This window comes from Microplitis demolitor, chromosome 9, assembly GCF_026212275.2.
Source record: "Microplitis demolitor isolate Queensland-Clemson2020A chromosome 9, iyMicDemo2.1a, whole genome shotgun sequence".
In the NCBI taxonomy this organism is placed as follows: Eukaryota; Metazoa; Arthropoda; class Insecta; order Hymenoptera; family Braconidae; genus Microplitis; species Microplitis demolitor.
Window position 1 is genome coordinate 16,376,550 of NC_068553.1, and position 21,548 is coordinate 16,398,097.

A 21,548-nucleotide genomic window follows, 5' to 3' on the forward strand; every position below is an offset into this window, starting at 1 on the left:
TAAATAATATTTTAATCTTAAATACTTGTTTTGTTGATTGATTTATTAATTTAATTATTTAAGTTTAAAATCGATAAGTTTTATATAATTTGTTATTTATTACGCATGATTATATGTTTGTTTTTACTTATATTTATATTAATATCTTGAGAGATTTCAAATTTGATTTATATTTGAGAATTTTATTTTCGCACCTCAATTGCGAAACATTGAGATGTGGTCTAACGCTCACTCGCTACTAACTGATTCGTTTATATAGAAGAATCCTATGGAGTATTACAATCTGAATTCTTTTAATTTATTCGCAAATAGTAAATGAAAAAGAAATTCAATGAAAACTGATGACATTGTTTTTCGTGCAACAAGCGCCATCTACTTATCATTTTTTTTATGCACCTATTGCATTATTTATTTTATCAATTTTTTTACGATTATATGGATGTTTTTTCTTTGTATTATACTTATATTACTTTATTATTATAATAACAATAATAATAACAGCAACAATAAGAACTAGGACAACAACAAGAACAATAACAATGACAGCAACAATAAAAACAACAAAAACAAGAACAAGGACAAGAACACGAACAACAACAAGAACAGCTACAGCAACAACAAAAACAACAACAAGGACAACAACGAGAACAACTACAGCAGCAGCAACAACAACAGCAAGAACAACAATAAGAACAAGAACATCAACAAGAACAAGAACAACAACAAGAACAGCTACAGCAGCAACAAAAACAACAACAATAAGGACAACAACGAGAACAACTACAGCAGCAGCAACAACAACAGCAAGAACAACAATAAGAACAAGAACATCAACAAGAACAACTACAGCAATAACAATAAGAACAAGGACAACAATAAGAACAAGGATAACAACAAGAACATCAACAAGAACAACTACAGCAGCAACAACAATAACAAGAACAACAATGAGAACAAGGACAACAACAAGAACAACTACAGTAACAACAAAAGCAATAACAAGAACACGAACAACAACAAGAACAACTACAGCAACAACAATAACAAGAACAACTATAGCAACAATAAGAACAACAACTGCAGCAACGACAAAAACAACAACAATAATTATTATTGTTTTATTTTTTTCATTATATATAGTTTGTTCTAAGCAATATTGCGAGTACCGTCAAATCCTGTATGTTTTTTTTTCAATGATCAAATGAACTACGCGTTCCTGGATTCCCAACTTTTTTAAAATTTACACTCAGATAATTTTTGACCATCAATCTCAAAAAAAAAAAAAAACCTACTTCCTTATTCTATCTCGAGTTTTCCTCAATTAATGTCAAACTCATAAAAAACAAAATATTGTTATGAACCAGGCTAGCAATAGTTGTAGTAAACCCGATGGAGAAAATAAAAAAGTAAAAATAATTAATAAGATCTGAATGTTATTGAGGTCGATGTGAAGTTAAAATATTACCTCAGACAGCTCTCTCAACTCCTCTCCACAATATACCTAGTAGTCTCGGCAGCGGCAGCACCAGAAGATCAATAGGAATCTTACGCCCGGTACGAGATCTCCCCCCTCGTTCTCCTCTTCGTCTTGGTCTCGGTCTTGGTCCTCTTGCTCCTAACCGTTGTGTTCCGTACAGTGTACGTGTAATGTGCTATGTGCTATGTGCTATGCCAGAGGACAAAGGTGCTCGCCCTGATATTTCTTGGTTCCCTTACAGCACGTAACTCCATACATCCATACATCCGTCCATACATACACTAACGAAACTGAAGGATACTTAAAGTCCCTGCGGCGCACAACAACAAAAAAACCAATGGAATTTTATCCTAAAAGCTTCCTGTATCTTTTTTCCTTTTTCGTCTCTGTCTCCATCTTTGCATCCATCTTCGTTGCCCTTACCGTCTCCATCTATTTAATAAAAATCAATCCTCAATATAATTATTCCCATAAAATGAGTACTTCCATACGTGTACTTAACAATGTTATTATTATTGTTTTTTTTTTTTTTTTTTTTTTTTTTATTTTTTTTTTTTATGTTAAGTATGAAAATAAAACGTACGTACGGTAAAAGCTTAGTGTCGACTATGTACTTATTTTTAAAAATGAATTTTGAATATATCGCGCATGCTTGTTAAGTATGCGCACAAACCGTCAATTCACATCCTCATTGATTTCACGGATTGGCTGCGAGTTGGTTAAATTCCCTAATAAAATTCATCTTAAATTTTAATAATAATTTATTTATATGGGTATTAAACACAAGCATTGGAAAATAATTTATTTAAATTACAACTTTTCATATGAATTAAGAGTCAAATTATTGGTGTAAGATGCGTTTTTGCTCTTAAAAACCCGATCTTACGGCTCTAATGTCTTTAAGTTTTAAGTAATAGGTGTGAGTACAAGTGTGTGTGTGCATGTGTGTGTGAGCCGAAAATGAGCCCGCGGCACGCACCGTGACGCGTGGACATGGGGCAAATGCGCCCGCGCCGATTTTCGTCGCCACCTGTTCGGCATCCGAAATAGTGGATTGAAAAAGGAAAAATAATATGGATAAGAAATTTAAAATAAAGGAAAGACTTTAGAGCATGCCGGTGGCTAGAGATCCCTCGACACCTGTCTCGCTTCATCTCTTGGACATTTTTTTGGGCATGTGTTTGTGTAGAGAAAAAGTATCGGAGAAAGCGCACGTGCCATAATCCAACACCTGTCATTTACCAACTGTCATCTCATGGTTTTTACTTTTATTTATATTTATGTTTATAGTCAGACCTTCTGTCTTTGTAAAGTCGAAAAACAATAAATTTAAAAAAAAAGTAATTAAATTTTTCTAAAATATGTTCTGAAAGTTTGAATCCACTATTGAAATTTTTGTATATAAATTGGAATTTAATAGAAAATAATACGAAATTTTACCTCTTTTTAGGGTTATAGGGTCTAAAGTATAGAAAATTTCTACTTTATCGACTGTCAGTTCATAGATGACTCAGATTTTAGTAGGATTAAGTCAACTAGCCAATTAAATGGGAGGTTAGATTTTCCGAACATGCGAACATAAAAGTGTGCGAATGTACGTACTCAATTTTCGGCGCGATTTTTGAATTAATCGATGAAAAAACGATCGAATTTTTATAATATAATGCACACCTTCGGATCCGGGGTGTGCATTAAAAAACCTCTAAATTCTATGACTAATAGGTTATAAATAAAAATAGCAGACTTGATAACGAGTTAATATTAAAAGCAATGAATAAAATAGGATGTAATTTGTCGTTAATTTCTCAGCTCCAGCCTCTCGGCTTTTCCTTTCAGGAATGTGCAACTACTGCAAAGTCAGATGAACTTTACGGCCGTGACGTAAATTGCGTGGGGGTCAACGGGAGAGCAGATGAGGTGATTGGGGGCGTTGAGGGGTTAGGTCGAGTGGTGGACGGGATGATGTGCTACAGTATAGAGGGCCGAGTTAGGAGGGTGTCGAGGGATGCCCACCACCCCTTAGTTATTGATCAGTGCACGACAAGACGCCTTACTATTACAGGATACCAATGTAGACTACTCCTGTCTCTCTTTAACTCCTTTTTATTCACTTTGTAACTCCTTTAGTGCCCTCTGGCTGTAGGAGTTTACATCTACAAACTTCTAAGACCTACACAAAAGAGTTAAACTTAGTATAAGTGTATAGTTGTATTCCAGGGCCGCCATCGGCGCGACATAGTGCCCCCGATTGCGATATATTCACCTCTGACGATATATATATATTCACCACCCACCCACTGGAAAGGCCACCCGACATCGACCACCCATCAACCCCCACCTTTCTGGGAATCCTCTCCTCTCTGGGAATCCTCCCCTCTTTGGGAATTCCAAAGAGTCCTTTTGCGATTGCGTCCATCGCCCCTACTGGTCCTCTCCGATCCATATTGCCCCACCATTGAAGATCCATTTACCCCTCGGCCCCGACGAACCTCTGGACCTATCTCTCTGCCTCGACGAACAATCTGCGCTAGGGAATCCGCCGAGAGGATGCGGAATAGATGAATGGGTTGGTCGGGGTAGTAGGAGCTGCTTGTAGAATTGGAGGTTATGGTGAAGTATACGAGCGAGATGAGAAGGGCTAGCAGGGGAAGGAAGCAAGAGAGGATGAGGATCTGCTAGTGGAGGTAAAGCAGAGGATACCAGTAGCAAAACTCGTTGAAATAGGAGGGCTGAAATGCCGGTTCCCGCGGGGGTGACTGTGGGATTCTGATGCTCGTTTATTTTGTAGGGTGAAGCTTGATATGAGCAGGGTCAAACAAGTCTGAAAGAGTATAAAGAATATATATATATATATATATATATATATATATATATATACATATATATATATATAGCTATATATATGTTCTATATATGTATTGTAGTTTTTTTTATCCATTTTCAGAGCTGAAAGAAGTTGAAATTTAATAATAGATATGGCTTTTCCCGTTTTTTATTATACTTATTTATTTATTTATTTTTTTTTTTTTGAAAAATTGCTATTTTTGGGGTAATAATTCTTATTGGCTGGATTTCCATTTTCTAATTCTGTAAAGAAGATTGTAAAATTATTTTGTTGTAAGTAATTTTGAATAGAATGTGACGCGACGAATTTGAAATTTTCTAACCTCATAAAATTTTGAAATTGAGTTCCTAAAATTTCAAATTAGACGATAAAATTCAATAGCCTAAAAAAATTTTAAATTCAGTTGGGTGTTTTTTTATAAGAATAATAGGATAATTATTAAATGATTAGTTTAGAAAAAAGAAGTGATCAAAAACTTTAGATGAACAGAATTTCGAACCTCGATTACATATGTCGTTTTAAAAAAGTATCTAAAATAAATAAACAGATGTTTCGAGTCGGCGATAAGACAAAAGATGATCCTCGCTCGAACACACATGTGTACATTTTGTATATTATTTTTATATTAATAAAACCCCAAACGGTTTACGCGTAGCAATTGGGCACACATCGACGTATTGCCACCTGTCGGCGACGCGTACGCGTTTTAGGCTTGTAGTCTTGCCGAGTGCCGTCTGCTGCCAGCACCTGTATGTCTCAATACCCTCACGCGCATGTCCCAATTTCTTTTCTCTCTTCTCTTTTCTTTCTTCTCAACTCCACTTAAACTCATCCTATCATAACAGTATACACACAATTATATCACCCATAAATAAATCTCATCGATAAATCTTCGATAATAACTATTTCACAAAATTACAAAGAACATATTTCTTTGTATATTTGTCTTCGAGTTATCTAAAATAACAGAAGAATTATTTTCATGGCAAGAGATTAAATCGTTATGGGTCCATTAGAAGAAGAATTAAATAAAAGCTATGATAGTCGGATTTTTTTGAAAATTAGAAAAAGCCTCAATTTTTAGGTTTATAGGAATGTACAAAGAATTGGTAGTTAGAAAATGGAGGGACAGGAGTTAGGAGTTAGAACTCATATATTTCGCCATCCATCTTACGGCTTCAAGAAAATTAATATTTTCAGACTAGAATAAAATCTGAAACGAAATCACCTTTATATCAGGTTTCAAAATGGATTTTAATCGAAACCTGACCTTGTTGGATCATGTACTTCGCCATCCATCTTACGGCTTTAATAAAATTAAGAATTTTACAGATTAGAATAAGTTCTGAAATGGAATCTCTTGTATATCGGGTTCTAAAATGGATTTTACTCAAAACCTGACCTTAGAGGACCATATACTCTGTCATCCATCTTACGGCTTGAACTAAATGAAGAATTCTACAGACTACAATAAGTTCTGCAATAAAATCATCTGTATATCGGGTTTTAAAATGGATTTCACTCAAAATTTGACCTTAGCGGACCATATACTCCGCTATCCATCTTACGGCTGTAGAAAAATGAATATTTTCAAACTAGAATAAATTCTGAAACGAAATCACCTTTAGATCAGGATTCAAAATGGATTGTACTCAAAATCTGAGCTTAGAGGACCGTATACTCTGTCATCCATCTTACGGCTTGAACCAAATGAAGAATTTTACAGACTAGAATAAGTTCTGCAATGAAATCACCTGTATATCGGGTTTTAAAATGGATTTCACTCAAAATTTGACCTTAGTGGACCATATACTCCGCTATCCATCTTACGGCTGTAGAAAAATGAATACTTTCAAACTAGAATAAATTCTGAAACGAAATCACCTTTAGATCAGGATTCAAAATCGATTGTACTCAAAATCTGAGCTTAGAGGACCGTATACTCTGTCATCCATCTTACGGCTTGAACCAAATGAAGAATTTTACAGACTAGAATAAGTTCTGCAATGAAATCACCTGTATATCGGGTTTTAAAATGGATTTCACTCAAAATTTGACCTTAGCGGACCATATACTCCGCTATCCATCTTACGGCTGTAGAAAAATGAATACTTTTAAACTAGAATAAATTCTGAAACGAAATCACCTTTAGATCAGGATTTAAAATGGATTATGCTCAAAATCTGAGCTTGGTGGTCCATATAATCCACCATCCATCTTACGGCTTCAAAGAAATTAATATTTTTACAACAAAAAGTTACTAATAAAGTAGCCAGGAGTTCCTCAAAGAAGAGTCTTTAAAATAAGTATCATACGAAATAAATAAAAACATATATTATAATATTCCAAAATTTACATACATGTAACAAAGTATAAGATCAGAGTATATCTACATATTTAAAATAAAGTAAGGTTAGGTTGGCTGTTGGTAGTCACAAGTCGCAAGGTCCGCCGCAAAATATACAAGTTGGTAGGATATCGACCAGCCGGAAGTCTGAGTAGTTGTGTGTTGCCATGGTGACATGGCTCGAGTCAATTTGGCTTGGGCCAACAGTCACTCGCATACCAATGCATTCCTCCATATTATTCATATATTTTTTATCCCCTCTACTCTTCCCGTCCCTAAGGAACGGTCATCCTAACCTTACTAAAAGCTACCTTTTCATAAATATATATATATTAATACACCGTAATAATGTATGGTATAAATATTATTAAATAAAATATCAGTAAACAAGATTGTGCAAGTACTAATAATATCTCACAAACTGGAACTAAAATAATCCTTGATTTAGATTATTATTTAAAAACTACGTCGTCAAATAACCGCTCAACACAGAATAAGACATAGGCGGAAGTACTTATTGGCCTCCAACAGCAACAGCCAGCCTCAATTTTCCCCTCGCTGCCGGTATTTATAGTTTGTTTACTGCGCACAAGCTTTTATTTGCTCTATTATATATATACATATATATATTTATGATTTTCTTGTAACTATAAGTGTATTAATAACTTAAAAATTTATCGAGTTTACGGTTTATAAATGTTGTAATGAAGAAATTATATTAAAGTTGTTATTATTGTTTTCGGAATTAAATTGCGTTGAATAATGGCCGAGGGTGGGAGTAGATGAAACGGAAATTTCACACCAGATCGTTCCCATAGACTAGAACGGGATGTATTGTAGGGTTGTGTATACTACAGGGTGTGTATTATTCAACCAAAGGGACTTGTCCCCCTGATCAAACGAATAATTACATCACCAATACGTATACGGATGCATCCCCTAATCCTCATCTGAGTGCCCTAACAATCTGTATCTATATGTATATTATTTTGTGTGTAGGTGTGCATCTGTGTGCGTGCGTGTACAATGTAGATATAGAGATACATTAAACTGTGAATCAGAAGCCTCGTCATCGACATATCAGCTCGACCTAAATCCATACAATCTATACGATCAATCATCAATAAACAACTCACTTGTAACTGTTTATGTATTGAGTGAGAGAGATAGTTGAAGAATTTTTCACTGAATTAATTATATGAATTTATATGCAGAAAAAAAGGATTTCTTGGTGTAAGACATATTTTGCATTATATATATATAAACAAATTTTTCTGAGGACTAGAAAAAATTTTTTGAGTCAAGAAAATTTTTTTTGCTTCAAGAAAATTTTTATTTTTAATTATTGGTGTAAAAATTTTTTAGAATAAGTAAGAATGTTCCTGTCTTAAGAAAACGATTTTTTGACTCAAGAAAATTTTCCGACTTGAGAAAATTTTTTCTCGCCACAAGAAAATTTCTGTTTTCAATTCATGGTGCAAAAAAATTTTGCATGAATAAAAAATTTCTTGTAATCAGTAAAAATTTTCTTGAGGCAAGTAAAATTTTTTTTATCAATAAATCCTATTTTTTTTGTGTAAATATTAGCCTTAAAAAAATTTTATTTTTAATTATGTACAAGAGGGTTAATTTTATTAGGGAATTAATGAGAAATTAATGACATAATTGAAATTTGCGGTAGATTATTTAAAATAATATGAAATTTTTCTTGACTGATATTAATATATGATAACTATTATGTATCTTTTATTCATATGAGTAGAATATTTTTGAAGATGGTGGTTAAGGTGTTCCGAAATAACTTAGAATAATAAATATTGATTTGGATAAGTATATATAGCTGTTAGAAATAGGTTAGAATTGAGATATAATATTAATTTTTTATTGTTTTAATAATTTATTATTATAAGTTATGAATTTTATGAATATTTGAGACTTAAAATGTCGTACTAAATTGAGAGATAGATATTTTTGATGAGACATTATCAAAAATTCAAATCAACTTCAATCTCTTCCGCTCAAATAAGAGCTGTGTTTTAATTTTTAAAAGAACCGCTAAAATTTAAATTCCTCCTAAAATACTGCACTTACGTAAAAAGTTGCCATGATCATTTTTATTGGAAATTTTACTTCCTACAAAATCATTTATCTACATTTTGAACCTATCTATAATAGTTTAGTCACAAATTGAATTTGAAGTTTGGAAAATTTTCAGAAAGCCTGGATTCTCTCAGTTTACGTATTGCCTATCTAAAATTCGATTTCTGGCTTAATAATAAGAAATAAAGTAATAATGCAAAGGAGCAAACTTGTGTAGGGTGAAACTTCCTACAAAATTTATTTGAAAAATTTTTTCATAAAGTCGATAGTTAATGGGTTATGTAACTTTAATCTCAACTGAAAATGAAAAGAAAATAAGTTTTAATGAAAATCAGAAATAAAAAGTATTAAAAGACTAAATCTTGGAGAATACTCTACCCGAAAATCTATTTGGTAGTAGAATAATTCATAGCGTATTTCAAGCACCCCATCCACGTAAACCCGTAGAAAGCATTTCTATTCCTTTTACTAGCTTCTATCATTCTGTCTTACTCATAGACAACACAGACAACAAAGTCCTTGACGTTGCCAAAAAAGGTTTTGAGTAAGACTGGGAAATCCTAAAAACAAGCGAGAAAACAGACATCCAACTTGGAAGTGTATCCAAAGAGAAAGAGACCAGGAAAAGTGAGCAAGAATAAAAAATTCAGAGTTGCCAATCCGAGCATTCCCTCCCAACCCTGGTCTCCAGTTATATAGTATCATCATCCCCTCAAACTAAAAACCTCAATCTCTCGCTTACTCACCAGCGAATACAAAACCATCATCGTATTCTCTCATTCCCTCCTCACCTAGCACATCAGTTTCTCCTGGTTGTCACCCCTTTTGAATAAACCAGCCTCCCACTCAGTTCCCAATTTCCCCTACACTCGGATCCCTCAATTCCCACTACACCCCTTTGATGCTACCATCCCACAACCCACTACCCACTCAACCCGCTTACTGCTCACTGCTCACTGTGGGGATAATGCTATATACAGTAACACCCGAACCGACAGATCAATACCTAACCAACTACCAAGCTGCTCCCAGATTATCTTTCTATCCGTCCAGTTTGAGCTACTGTACAAACTCAACACACACATAACCTGTAACTGAGTACACTAGCGCCAAATAGTGTAGCGTGTAGCACGTCACTGTTACACATCCTGCGTCCTATAAGAGCGTTTATTGTCCGTGTTATATTGCGACAGTGGATGACTGGCTCAATAGATGACTCGAGGATATGCCAGGGGTTAACTAAGGGTAACTACTCCAAGGGTTTAAGGCTACAAGGGGTAAGGCTACACGGCAAAGGGTCCAGGGAAGTAAAAGAGCAAGAAGCTAACCTATGGGATATTTTGATTTGAGAGCACTGTGACCAAATTCCGTAGATTTTCCTCAGGGAACTCTGGGTATGAGGTTATTTTGATAGCATTGATAGCTTTAGAGGTCGCTTCGGTTTGCATAAGCCTTTGATTTGAACAGAGGGCTGCTAATCATGTTTGTAGGTCAATCAGGGGTTAGCTAATTAATTTACTCGATGTTAGATTATTAAATTTTTCGATGGAAATCGTTGGGGGACGGAGCGATTGTTTTAAGGTAAAGGTAAAGGCATAGGTGAGTTATAAGTTAAATTAACGAGCAACAGGTGTCCTCGGCCTATCACTCAGCATATTTGATTTTGGAACCCAACATCACGGTATGACATCCCTTGCGACGCTATTGCCCTCATTAGTTTTTTTGGCCTCGACCTACTAGGGTAGACTTCAGTTGACACGTGGGAAAGTTCATTTTAGGTTATTGGTTAATATTAGGGATAATTTATATTTAGAGAAATTATTTATTCCTTATAATAGCTCATTATTTTAGGAATTAAGTTATTTTATTAGATAAGTTATTTTTATCAGGGATGCATTGACGTCAAAACAAAATAATAATAGTACACCCCCGCGATGAAAACGCCAGAGGCATCACCGTAAATGTCACAATAACATCTTTCTCAACCCCTGTGCCACCCACGGCATCCCCGGTACGCATGCCCCAGTATAAGGAACGAGAGAAGACACGCAAACAAAAAACAAATAATGTTAAATAAAATGGATGAAATCCAATGATCTGTTATTATAGTGACAGAGTCTCCCACGGCGTCATGTGCGCGTCAGCTATTCTACGGTATAAGGACCAAGGACGACACAAATAGACCCGTCTACTGCGCAAATATTATCCATTAGTTGCCCACATAGTCTTTTATCGACATATCTAATCGATATTATCATTGTGTTCTCGACACCTAACCTTATTACGCTCGATAATTAACTGAAGCTTCGAAAAAAAAATATTTGTTCAATAACCAAAACATACTCTAATAATACTCTTTTTTACAATAAAACATCAAAATTAATTTATAAAATCCCAAGTAATTAATTTTAGTTAGCAAATGTAATTAATCAGAAAATTCGGGAGGAAATTTCTACTTTACCGACCGCTGATTTAGGAAACCAGAGAAGAAATTATGATTATTTTTGTGGACTAGTCCATAAGCTTGAGGATTCGTAACATATTTTTTTGTAGAATTCCTCTAATTACAAACTATCTGTTTTACCGGCTGACTAATTACCGACCCTGATAGCCAATTTGACAGCAGGCTGGCAACAACTTTCTGCAAAAGTTCATCGCCAAGTTGACCGCAAAAATTAGCCTTCAGTTGACTTCAATTTTCTCAGAAAATTGGGACAGGTTACGGCGGTAGATTGTCATTAATTTTCTAGGAAAGTTGGTAACAACTTGCAGTCAATAGTTACAAAAGCTGAAAGTGGTCGACGACTTGTTGTCAAGTTGGTCGCAACTAATTCAAGAGCTTTCTTAAAGTAAAATAAAAACGATCCATTTTCTATTTTTGCTACAAGCATTTCATGTCTCATCTTAACCCTATCTAATTACCTAAATCCTCTCTTTTAATACTATCTGCCATCCATCCCAAATTTCAGAACGATTTCCATAAATTTTTAAAAATTCTGTTTTACCGGCCGCCGATAAAAACGTATCGAAAATTCCAATTATTGTGAACTGGGTCACACGAGACTGTTTTTCAGTCTACAGACGAAAAATCAAGAAATTTTACTTCGTACTTCAGCTGTAATATCCAAACATGCAGACAAACAATGCGATCAAAGTTACAATCAAAATGGCCTCTTTAGTCGTAAATGTGAAAAGCAATTGACCTAAAACTCCTTTAAATTTATCAAATAGTATATTTCACATTCAATAAATAATATAATAGTAGTCTATAAAGGCGATGCGGTAGTGTCGATGGAAACAGCTAAATAGGACAGACGAGGTCGGATAACTTGTAATTAATAAATAATTTAGGACAATATATTGTATTGAGATACAAGTACTTTACACGGTGTGTATGTATGTATGTGGTTTTATCTCACAGTACTCGGGGATGTTGTGGGTTGATTTATCGTCAAGTGTTACCATGGCAACAACGGCGTGACCGGCTTGCGCGACACCCTCATATCCGACGTATACAGTAGTAAACTCTCTCCAGCTTACTCTCAACTCAACTCAACTCTGGTTTGCAATATCATCAGTACCTTCTTCGTTCATCCCTTTCCTTCACGTTCCTATCCTCTGAATTTACCCGTCCTTTCGGTAAAACCCCAGCTCCTTACCCCCACTGTGACCTCATGAACCCTCGGGTGGATCTCAGCACAGGAAGTACTTGCTCCTCTACCTTCACTCACTCTTTCGGCTCCTTACCTCCTTGCCTCACCCTCTATCATTCCTCTTCCATTTTATTTCATTCCTCAGCCTTAGCTGCCGTCCATTTCGGTCCGATCCCCGTAGCTCCCTCTAGTGTCTCATCTCCCAAGACTACGCTCTTCTCAACTCAATTCCGTTTCTTCGATATTCACCCCACGCTAATATCACACCCAACATTCAACTCCCACACGTGATAGGATGACTAAGAAAAGTCTCACGAAACCCCCAAATGCTTTTTTTCTCTTCTTCGCTTCTTCTTTAACCTCATTCAACTTTTTTACTTTTATTTCTTTAATCTTTTCTACCAAAATAATTTATTTTTTCCACTTCTTCGGCCTTTTTTTTATTTTTTACAAAAAATATAATAATTTAAGTGGTGATTAAATTGAGTGGTTTTTTTTGTTCATCGACTGCTAGGCATGGATAAAATGAAAGTATAGTGAAATATTTTTGGCATTGCTGATTGTATTGATCCGAGGGTTTACGGGTTATATCTAGTGGGAGAACTGCGATTGATGACTATGTACTAATGCTATATATACATAGACATATACATATGTACTGACGAAATTATACAGTGAATTAATTTTTTATTGTCCTCATAACAAATCAATCGCATGTCGTCTAGTTGTATATTTATTTATAATTCGAAAATGATTTTTAATAAGACTTAAATTACTTCTTATAACTTTGAATTAATGTCTATTTGTGGGAAAAAAATATTTAAAAAATTTTACCGCCTTTTTTTAACACTTTAATTTGAAAACTTTTAGTTTACTTTTTTTATTGCGGCGTTTTATCCAAACTTTGTAAATATTTTAGTTATCGCACTTATTTATATTACTTTTAAAATTTTTTAATTAAAACCGGATATTTTTTTATTTATAATTAAATTTTAATTAATGTCAATAATTAATAAACTTTTAGATTTTAGACAATGAGAATTTTGATTCTTTTTAAGTTATAATTTTTTTGATATTTTTGAATTCTGCGCGCCATCGACAGAAAAAAAATTATCTTGGGTCAAGAAAATTTTTTGGGAAAAAATTTTTTGGAACCACGTCAAGATTTTCTTGAGCAAAAAAAATTTGTCTTGAGTCAAGAAAATTTTTCTTGGACAGAAAAGATTTGTAATTTATCCGAGAAAATTGAAGTTTTCAAGAAAAATTTCTTGAATCAAGAAAATTTAATGTCGGTCGAGAATGTTTTCGTTGTCTGTGTATAGTTCGTAAATATGAAGAAATATTTCTTGTATATATGAAAAATTATTTTAGTTTGGAATTTTTGACTATCAGCAAAGTAATGCCCGACTACGTCGGCCACCTAACGGAAATTTTAGTAAACTTGTGTTCAAAAATTACGGCCATAGTATAATTAAAAATAATGAGGTCACAAATAACTGTAATAATTTCGATAGAAGTTTTACTATGGTCGCAGTCATTTACAAAATGGCGGCATTACTATAACACCTTGAAATTTCGAAAAAATAATTTATCACGCATTTACATACAAACATACATACATACATACAATCGGACATCATCATGAGTTTAGTCAGAATAGCTTCCTAGAACCTCAAAACGTCGACATCTGTTAGAATTCCAATATTCGAAAATCCGGGTGAAAACAATAACTTCAGAAATTTTTGAAACCATCGATTTCCTTAGCGAAAGGTTAAAATAGGTTAAAGTTGTGACAGGTTATCTCCAACAGGAGCAAAGATACGGGTTACTCTCAACAATAAGCCATATAAGGTGTCATTCTCATTTATCTTAATTCATCCTGATCAATCCTAATATGGGTCTCAACTCAAAAAATAAATTATTCCCGGGACTTTTTATGGCTGTTCCTACTCGAGAACATCATAATGAACAAAAAACGTTAATGTTATGATGGGTAATTCCTAACAGGAGCAAAGATACAGGCTACTCTTCATAAATAATCATCTTCACCCATGTTCACCAACGCTCATATGGATCACAATTAAAAAAATAAATTTTTCCCGGGACTTTTTATGGCTGTTCCTACTCGAGGACATCATAATGAACAAAAAACGTTTATGTTATGATGGGTAATTCCTAACAGGAGCAAAGATACAGGCTACTCTTCATAAAGAATCATGTCCACCCATCTTCACCAACGCTCATATGGATCACAATTAAAAAAATAAATTTTTCCCGGGACTTTTTATGGCTGTTCCTACTCGAAGACATCATAATGAACAAAAAACGTTTATGTTATGATGGGTAATTCCTAACAGGAGCAAAGATACAGGCTACTCTTCATAAAGAATCATGTCCACCCATGTTCACCAACGCTCATAATGGTCTCATCTCAAAAAATCGGTCTGTCAGTTGACTCTACGGACCAGCTTTAAAACTTCACGCTGTTCCTGAGCTCCTTGAACTCGAAATCATCGTTGAGAATACATTTTCGATCTTCCGAGCTCGAAAATACTTTCGTATTCCTTTGTTTTCGAAAAATAAAGTTTTTTAATCGAATTGATCGATTGAGACGGTTGAGGTGGCAATCGACGCGTTTTATTGTGTTCTAGAGCTGATTAAATATCAAAATTGATTTATTTCAACGTTTTTGAGGAATTTCAAGAAAACTGAAGAAAATTCTATTTTTTAATTTTTTCGTTAACGGTTTTTTTTGAACGAATGAACCGATTTCGATGGTTGTGGTGGTATTCGACGCGGCTTACAAAGTTTTTGAGCTGATTAGAATTTTGAATCGATCCATCGAGTGAATTAAAAGTTATTCAAAAAAGACTTTTTTGAATAATTTTTATTGACGAAATATCTCTGAACGTACCCTATTGATTGAGCTCAAATCGTCAGTGTTTCAAATATTTAATAAGCCGCGTCGAATGACACTCCAACGATTAAAATCGGTTGAAAACAATAACTTTCCGAAATTTTTGAAAATCATCGATTTTCTTAGCGGGAAGTTAAAAAAATTCCAAGTAATAAATAATAAAAATCTTTTTTAATCAAAGCGGAAGTCAGAAAGTTTAAACCAATTTCTGTCTCCTATCAATCAAAGCTTCAAAGATCAAAATTAAAAATTGTTTTGTAAAATATTATATTTTTATTTTTTAAATAAAAATAAAAATTTTTATTCTGTTTATTAATTATAAGTTATTATTGTAAACTTTTGTTTTAAAAATTCAAAATCTTATAAGCTCAAATTTTAAATTTGAAATTCAGTCTCAATCACCTTAAAAATTTTGAATAAAAAAAAACGAAGTGACAATTTTTTAAATCTCTTTCAAATTTTTTTTTGAAAATCAAAAATTTATGAACTCAAATTTGAAATCTCAATATTCGTAAAAATAAAAAAAAAATAAAAGTTATAAATGATAATAATTTTTTTAAATTCAAGCGGGAGTTTTTTAAAAATTCAAACCAATTTTTGTTCCCCGCCAATGAATATTAAAAAAATGGAAGCTGAAATTTCCCTCTATCAAGTCTATGACTACAAAATTAAATTCTTTTGATTTAATTACAACTTATTTCTGCATAAAAAATTTTTTCGAAAAAGCAAAATTTCATTAACTCTAATTTAAAATTTGAAATTTAAAATCTCGTTTTCCGTAAAAATTAAAATAAAAAAAATTGAAGTATTAAATAATAAAAATTTCTTCTAAAATTTTTTTTTGAAAATCAAAATTCTAGGAGCTCAACTTTAAAATCTCAATCAAAGCGGAAGTCATTCCAAAATTCAAATTAATTTCAACACCACTAAAAAAAAATCAAAACTAAAACTTTTCTTCTATCGTTCATACTTAGAAAATTTTTCCAGCTTAATTACACTTACACTAATAAAAAAATATACTATCATATTTAAAACTTATATATAAAAATAAAAATTTTTATTCTATAGATTTAGTTACAAGTTATCGTATAAAAATTTTAAATTTATAATTAAAATTTTTTGTTAATAAATTCAAAAAATAAAAAAAGAAACTCAATTCTATAAAACTCTCAATAAGTCAATAAATTATTCAAAAATGTTTTTATTATCTTTTCTTTGATTTATGTACAAGCTTCCCCATTAACAATCAAATGTAAATCAAGAAACATAAGTATTATAAATTCAAAGTTAAGTTTTAGAAAGAAAAATATATTTAATATATTTATTTAATTAATTAAATAATAGTAAAAAAAAAAAGAAAGAAAAAAGATAAATGAAACTTATAATAACTAACTAACGAACGAATAAAATGACAAGATAAATAATATAAAAGTCTTAATTAACATTCATAGGATAAGTTGTTAAATCTAACGTTAGTACTTTGCTCTCCAGACAGCTCCCGACTTCCGGACAAATTCCAATAAGCGCGTCAGCATGACAGTAAAATTCTTCCTTCAAAGAAATAACGATCGTCTGCAGCGAGCTGGTCTTGTCTCTGATGTAGCTCGCGACCTTTCCAATGTTCGTGTTGTCCAGGGCTGCGTCGATCTCATCGAGGACAAAAAACGGCGCAGGCTGGAAGCTGTGGATCGCAAAGAGCAGCGCCAAGGCGGCGACGGTCTTTTCACCTCCCGAGAGATTCGACATCGGCTGGAACCTCTTCCCCGGAGCGACACAGTTGTAATTGATGCCGTCCAGATAAGGTTCCTCGGGATTTTCCGGGCTAAGAAACGCCTGAGCTGACTGATTTTTCGCAAGACTCTTGTAGATGGGATCAATCTCATTGGCTACGTGCTCGAAGCAGGCCATGAATTTGTCATGTCGTTCTTTTTTAACTTTTTCAAAAAGCGTCTTGGCTTTCTTAGCTTTTTTACGCGACTGCTCAAACTCTTCATTAGTCTCCTGGAGTTTTTCCTTCGCCAGATACAGCTTCTGTATGGCTTTCATATTGGGTGCCTGGATCCTCTGGATGTTATTCTGCAGATCATTGATCCCCTTGTTGAGTTTGTCGGTAGTTTTCTTAATCTCGTCTTCCTCGACGTCTTTCAAATTGTCCGGCAGCATGGAATAGTCTATTGTTATTCTGCTTTCGCGCTCGTACTGCTGTTGGGTACTGAGGGTTTCATTGTTGGTGTCATTGTTCGCGTCGCCAGCGATGTCTTCCATGTTCCCATGGATCATAGGTACCGCGATGTCCTCGAGTTTGCAGTGCATCAAAATCGCATGTCTCTCAGCTTTGCGCTGCTCGATTTTATTCTCGATATTATTGAGCTGCTTCTGTATTGCCTGGATGTCTTTGGCGATGGAACCAACATCCCGACGGCACTTGCCGATCTCTTCCTCCTTGGTATCGACTTCTAATTTTTTAGTATTGCGTAGAGACTTTAGTTTCTCCATCTGAGCCTCGTCATTCTCGATCTCCGCTTTCTGGTTGGCCTCAGTCTGCCTCGCGGACTCCAACTTGTCCTCGGCATCCTGAACCGCGCGCTCCCATCTCAAGACATTGCTCTCGGTGTCTCTCTGCTTCTCAAAGTCCAGCTGGTTTTGTATACGATTGCACTGATTGTCAAACTCCATTCGCTTCTTGGCCCGTTCCTGCTGCGATCTCAGCTCGCGTTCCTCGTACTGACGAATATTTGACACGCCGATTTGCTCACAGAAGCTCGCAAATACATCATCCTCGACGTTATTCATTTTCTCTTTAATATTCTGAATCTCTTGGTCCCTTTCAGCCATTGTCTTCTCAATGGCCGCGATCGTCGGCTCAAACTGGTCCAGTTCCGCCTGGAGACTCTTCAGCTCATTTTCTAAATCCGCTATCTGCTTTTTGGTAGCAACCAAATCGCTCTTGTTGTACTTCAGCCTCGTCTCCAGTCCCCGGATCTGCGACTCGATCGTATTGAGCTCCGACTCCTTGCGCGACTTTTTCAAACACTCGCGCAGTTCCTCCGTCAGTTTTTCTTTCTGGGCTTTAAGCTGCGACATCTGTTTTTCGTCCCAACGTTTAGCTTTTTTCGCCAAATCCAAACTACCCCCGGAAATGATCCCCGCTTTCTGATAGAAAGTTCCATCCAAGGCGACGCAGTCGTAGCGGGTTTTTTTGTCCAGCTCATAGGCGACTTTGTTGGCATCCTCGGGAGTTTCGCAGACCAGAGCATTGTTCGTAGCAAACAAAACCGCCCTGTCAATATCCTTAGGCGAGAAATGCAAAACGTCATACAGCAATTTTACATTTTTCGGCTCCTTGATGTTCCTCAGACGTTCCTTCAACGGCTTGGCCTGGATGTAATCCAAAGGTAAAAAAGTCTCCGGTTCCAGATACTGTTCCTTCAAATACTGGATGCACTGTCGCGCTGTTTTCTCCGTGTCAACGACGATAGCTTCCATATACTTACCCAGTACTTTAGTAACAGCAACGTTGTACCTTTTGTGAATCGGCTCGCACATATTATACATTCTGTCATAAACCCCCGGGAACAATCTCTTAAAATTTTCCACGATCTCCGTCTTCTTCTTGGTCCTCGCGACCTCATGTTTGTCGACCTTAGCATCGCCAAGCTGCTCGGAAATATTTTCCAGCTCACGCTGAAGCCGCTGTATCGTGTCCTTAGAGGAGCCGACGTCGTTCTGCAAATCAGCGCGCAGCTTTTTCTGTTCCTCTAGCGCAGCTTCCGAGGTCTTGATATGTTCCTCGAGTTTTTCCACACGTTTCAGTGCTTCGTCTCTCATATGACCTTTCTGCTTGAGCTTGTTTTCAATTTCCGTGCGCTTGCGGCTCTCGTTGTCCAGGCGATCTTGGTCGGACTTTTGCTCCCGGTTTATGGAGTCCAGCATCTGGAGGTACCGCGCCGACTGCTTGCCGGCTTCTTCTTTCAGCCGATTGTACTCGCTGACTTGTTCGTCTTCTAGCTGGACATCGCGGCCCTGCTGCTGGGACTGACCAGCGATGGAGGCTTCGTAGGCGGCCTTGGCCTCTTCTACTTTTCTCAGCTCTTCCTGCAGCTCCGCGATGTCCTTCTTGTGCGCTTCGTCAGCGGCACGCGCCTGCTGAAGGGATTTGTGAGCAGACTCAACCTTTTTCTGCATATGCGCTACGCGTTCTTTGGCCTTAATAAATGTGGGACGTTTTTTGGTGATCTCTACTTCAACTTCCCTGATATCCTGTTCTACTTTAGCTAATTCTCTAGTCAATTTACCTAAATCCTTCTTTCGCTCCTTTAAAACTTCCTCGGCTTTCTCCTTCTTCTTCTCAACTTTTTCCAAGTCATGCTGACGCTTCTTCTGACTGTTCTCCAGATCCTCAATGTCCTTTTCATTGTGATAGAGTCGGAACAGTTGCAACTCTATCTGTTTCTCAACGTACTCTTCTTTGAGACGTTGATATTTTTCGGCTTCCTCTTTTTCTAGTTTAGCTTCTTTACGTTCTGCTGCTATTCCCTTTTTCTTTTGGTAAGAAAATTGTGTCTCTTCTTCGGCGCGCAACATTTCTGTACGCAAACGCTCGTATTCAGCTTTCAAGGCACCGGAGTTACTGATTTCCTCAAAGAGCGCCGTTCTTTCTTTTGGATTCTTCATCGCTATTGACTCGACGGCTCCTTGGAATACCAGGAAATTTTTAGCTTTTACATTTATTCCTAGATGTTCTAATTCTGTTAGATAGACTTGACTCGTCACCACCTAAAATATTTATTTAATTGCTCTTATTATCAATTTTACAGTTTTTTAAAATTTAATACAATAAAATTATTCGACAAACCCCAAAAAAATTCACTTCAAAGCTTTAAATTTTTTATTTTAATTATTGTGATACTGAATAATTTTTAGATTTTTTAAAAAATAAATTTAAAACAAAAATATTTTTAAAAATTGCACTTATAGTTTTTTCCATTCTCTAGATGTGCATATTTTTAGTTTCTTTTTTTTTTTTTTGTAATTCATCGGTTTAAAAAAATCTCAAAATTTTTCATTACCTCTTTACTTTTGAATATTTAATTTCAGACCGAAAAATTTAAAATTATAAATAAAGAATAAATAATTCAAAAAAAAAAAAAATATTTACAAAAAATGCACTTATTAATTTCAAAATTTTTTAAATGCCCATTTTTTTCAAAATTCATTTCGTTAATTATTTACTCTATTTATCAATAATTTAAAATTTGTCTGCTACATTCACACATAAAATTTTTTAAAAATTCAATTTCACTAAAAATTACTCATGTTAATTTTTTTAAGCATCTCGAGCTTAAAAATAAAAATTTTAATTTTTAAAATCAACTTTTTTTTTAATTTTTTAAAAATTTCTTCAACATTCCGATGATTGGAAGAGAGTGAAAGTAAAAATTAAAGCTTCTCAATAAAAATTTCCGGATCTTAATCCAATAATTTTAAGGATTGAATTACATAATAATTGACAAGTGTCCTGATGCTTAAGGACCAGGTCCAACTTACAGATCCATTGATACGATGCTCTGATGACGAGCCCTGGACAGAACGCATGAAAGATTTTTCATTGCCGTCTTCCAGCTCAAATACGGCAGTAACTGACGCACTACGTGACACTGGTTTACCTATCGATGCTCCATGGATAAGTTCGCTGAATCTTTTAACACGTAAACTGCTTGTCTTTTCGCCCATAACAAAACTTATAGCATCCATGAAATTTGATTTACCTGATAATTCATTTAAATTCATTATAAGTTTATTCAACCAAGTTTGAGTTTTAAATAAAATTTTAGTTTATAGCAGGTACATAATTGCCAGTAAAATTGGTGGGAAAAATAATAAATTGACGCCAAACATAACCAACCTGATCCATTGGGTCCGACGACGGCGGTAAATGACTTAAGTGGCCCGATCACCAGCTTACCCTTGTAGGATTTGAAATTTTCTACCTCAATATGCTTTAAAAAAGCCGGCATATTGAGGCTGTTTTTATTTATTTATCCACTTTATTATTTATTTTTATTTATTTAATCACTGATGGAAAAAAATTGGCGCCACAATTCCACTTCACTCATTGCTGTTACAGTTTATGGAAGCCATCTGTAATTTATTTAGTTTTTTTTTGTTTGTCTACGTGCGGTAGGGGTTTTATTTAACGGGAATTTTTA

General features: G+C 34.8%; 2 protein-coding genes across 2 annotated transcripts; one reads left to right on the plus strand and one right to left on the minus strand.

Moving 5' to 3' along the window:
* Window positions 1-539: 539 nt before the first annotated feature.
* On the plus strand, window positions 540-1,725 carry LOC128668558 (spore coat protein SP96-like). The gene is made up of 2 exons (XM_053741727.1): window positions 540-1,082; window positions 1,471-1,725. The coding sequence occupies exons 1-2, from the start codon at window positions 540-542 to the stop codon at window positions 1,723-1,725; spliced, it is 798 nt and encodes a 265-aa protein (XP_053597702.1).
* A 14,801-nt stretch (window positions 1,726-16,526) lies between these two features.
* On the minus strand, window positions 16,527-21,480 carry LOC103579159 (structural maintenance of chromosomes protein 1A). The gene is made up of 3 exons (XM_008560481.3): window positions 21,245-21,480; window positions 20,887-21,107; window positions 16,527-20,115 (listed from the first exon to the last, which is right to left on the minus strand). The coding sequence occupies exons 1-3, from the start codon at window positions 21,354-21,356 to the stop codon at window positions 16,774-16,776; spliced, it is 3,675 nt and encodes a 1,224-aa protein (XP_008558703.1). The 5' UTR covers window positions 21,357-21,480; the 3' UTR covers window positions 16,527-16,773.
* Between the last annotated feature and the right edge of the window lie 68 nt (window positions 21,481-21,548).

Excerpts from the sequence above, each read along its gene's own strand:
- LOC128668558 (XM_053741727.1), top strand. The coding sequence starts at position 540 with ATGACAGCAACAATAAAAACAACAAAAACAAGAACAAGGACAAGAACA. Across the intron at positions 1,083-1,470 it reads CAATAAGAACAACAACTGCA|ACAGCTCTCTCAACTCCTCT; the intron begins GCAACGACAAAA and ends ATATTACCTCAG.
- LOC103579159 (XM_008560481.3), bottom strand. The coding sequence starts at position 21,356 with ATGCCGGCTTTTTTAAAGCATATTGAGGTAGAAAATTTCAAATCCTAC. Across the intron at positions 21,108-21,244 it reads CGTCGGACCCAATGGATCAG|GTAAATCAAATTTCATGGAT; the intron begins GTTGGTTATGTT and ends ATGAATTATCAG. Across the intron at positions 20,116-20,886 it reads AGCATCGTATCAATGGATCT|GTGGTGACGAGTCAAGTCTA; the intron begins GTAAGTTGGACC and ends TAAATATTTTAG.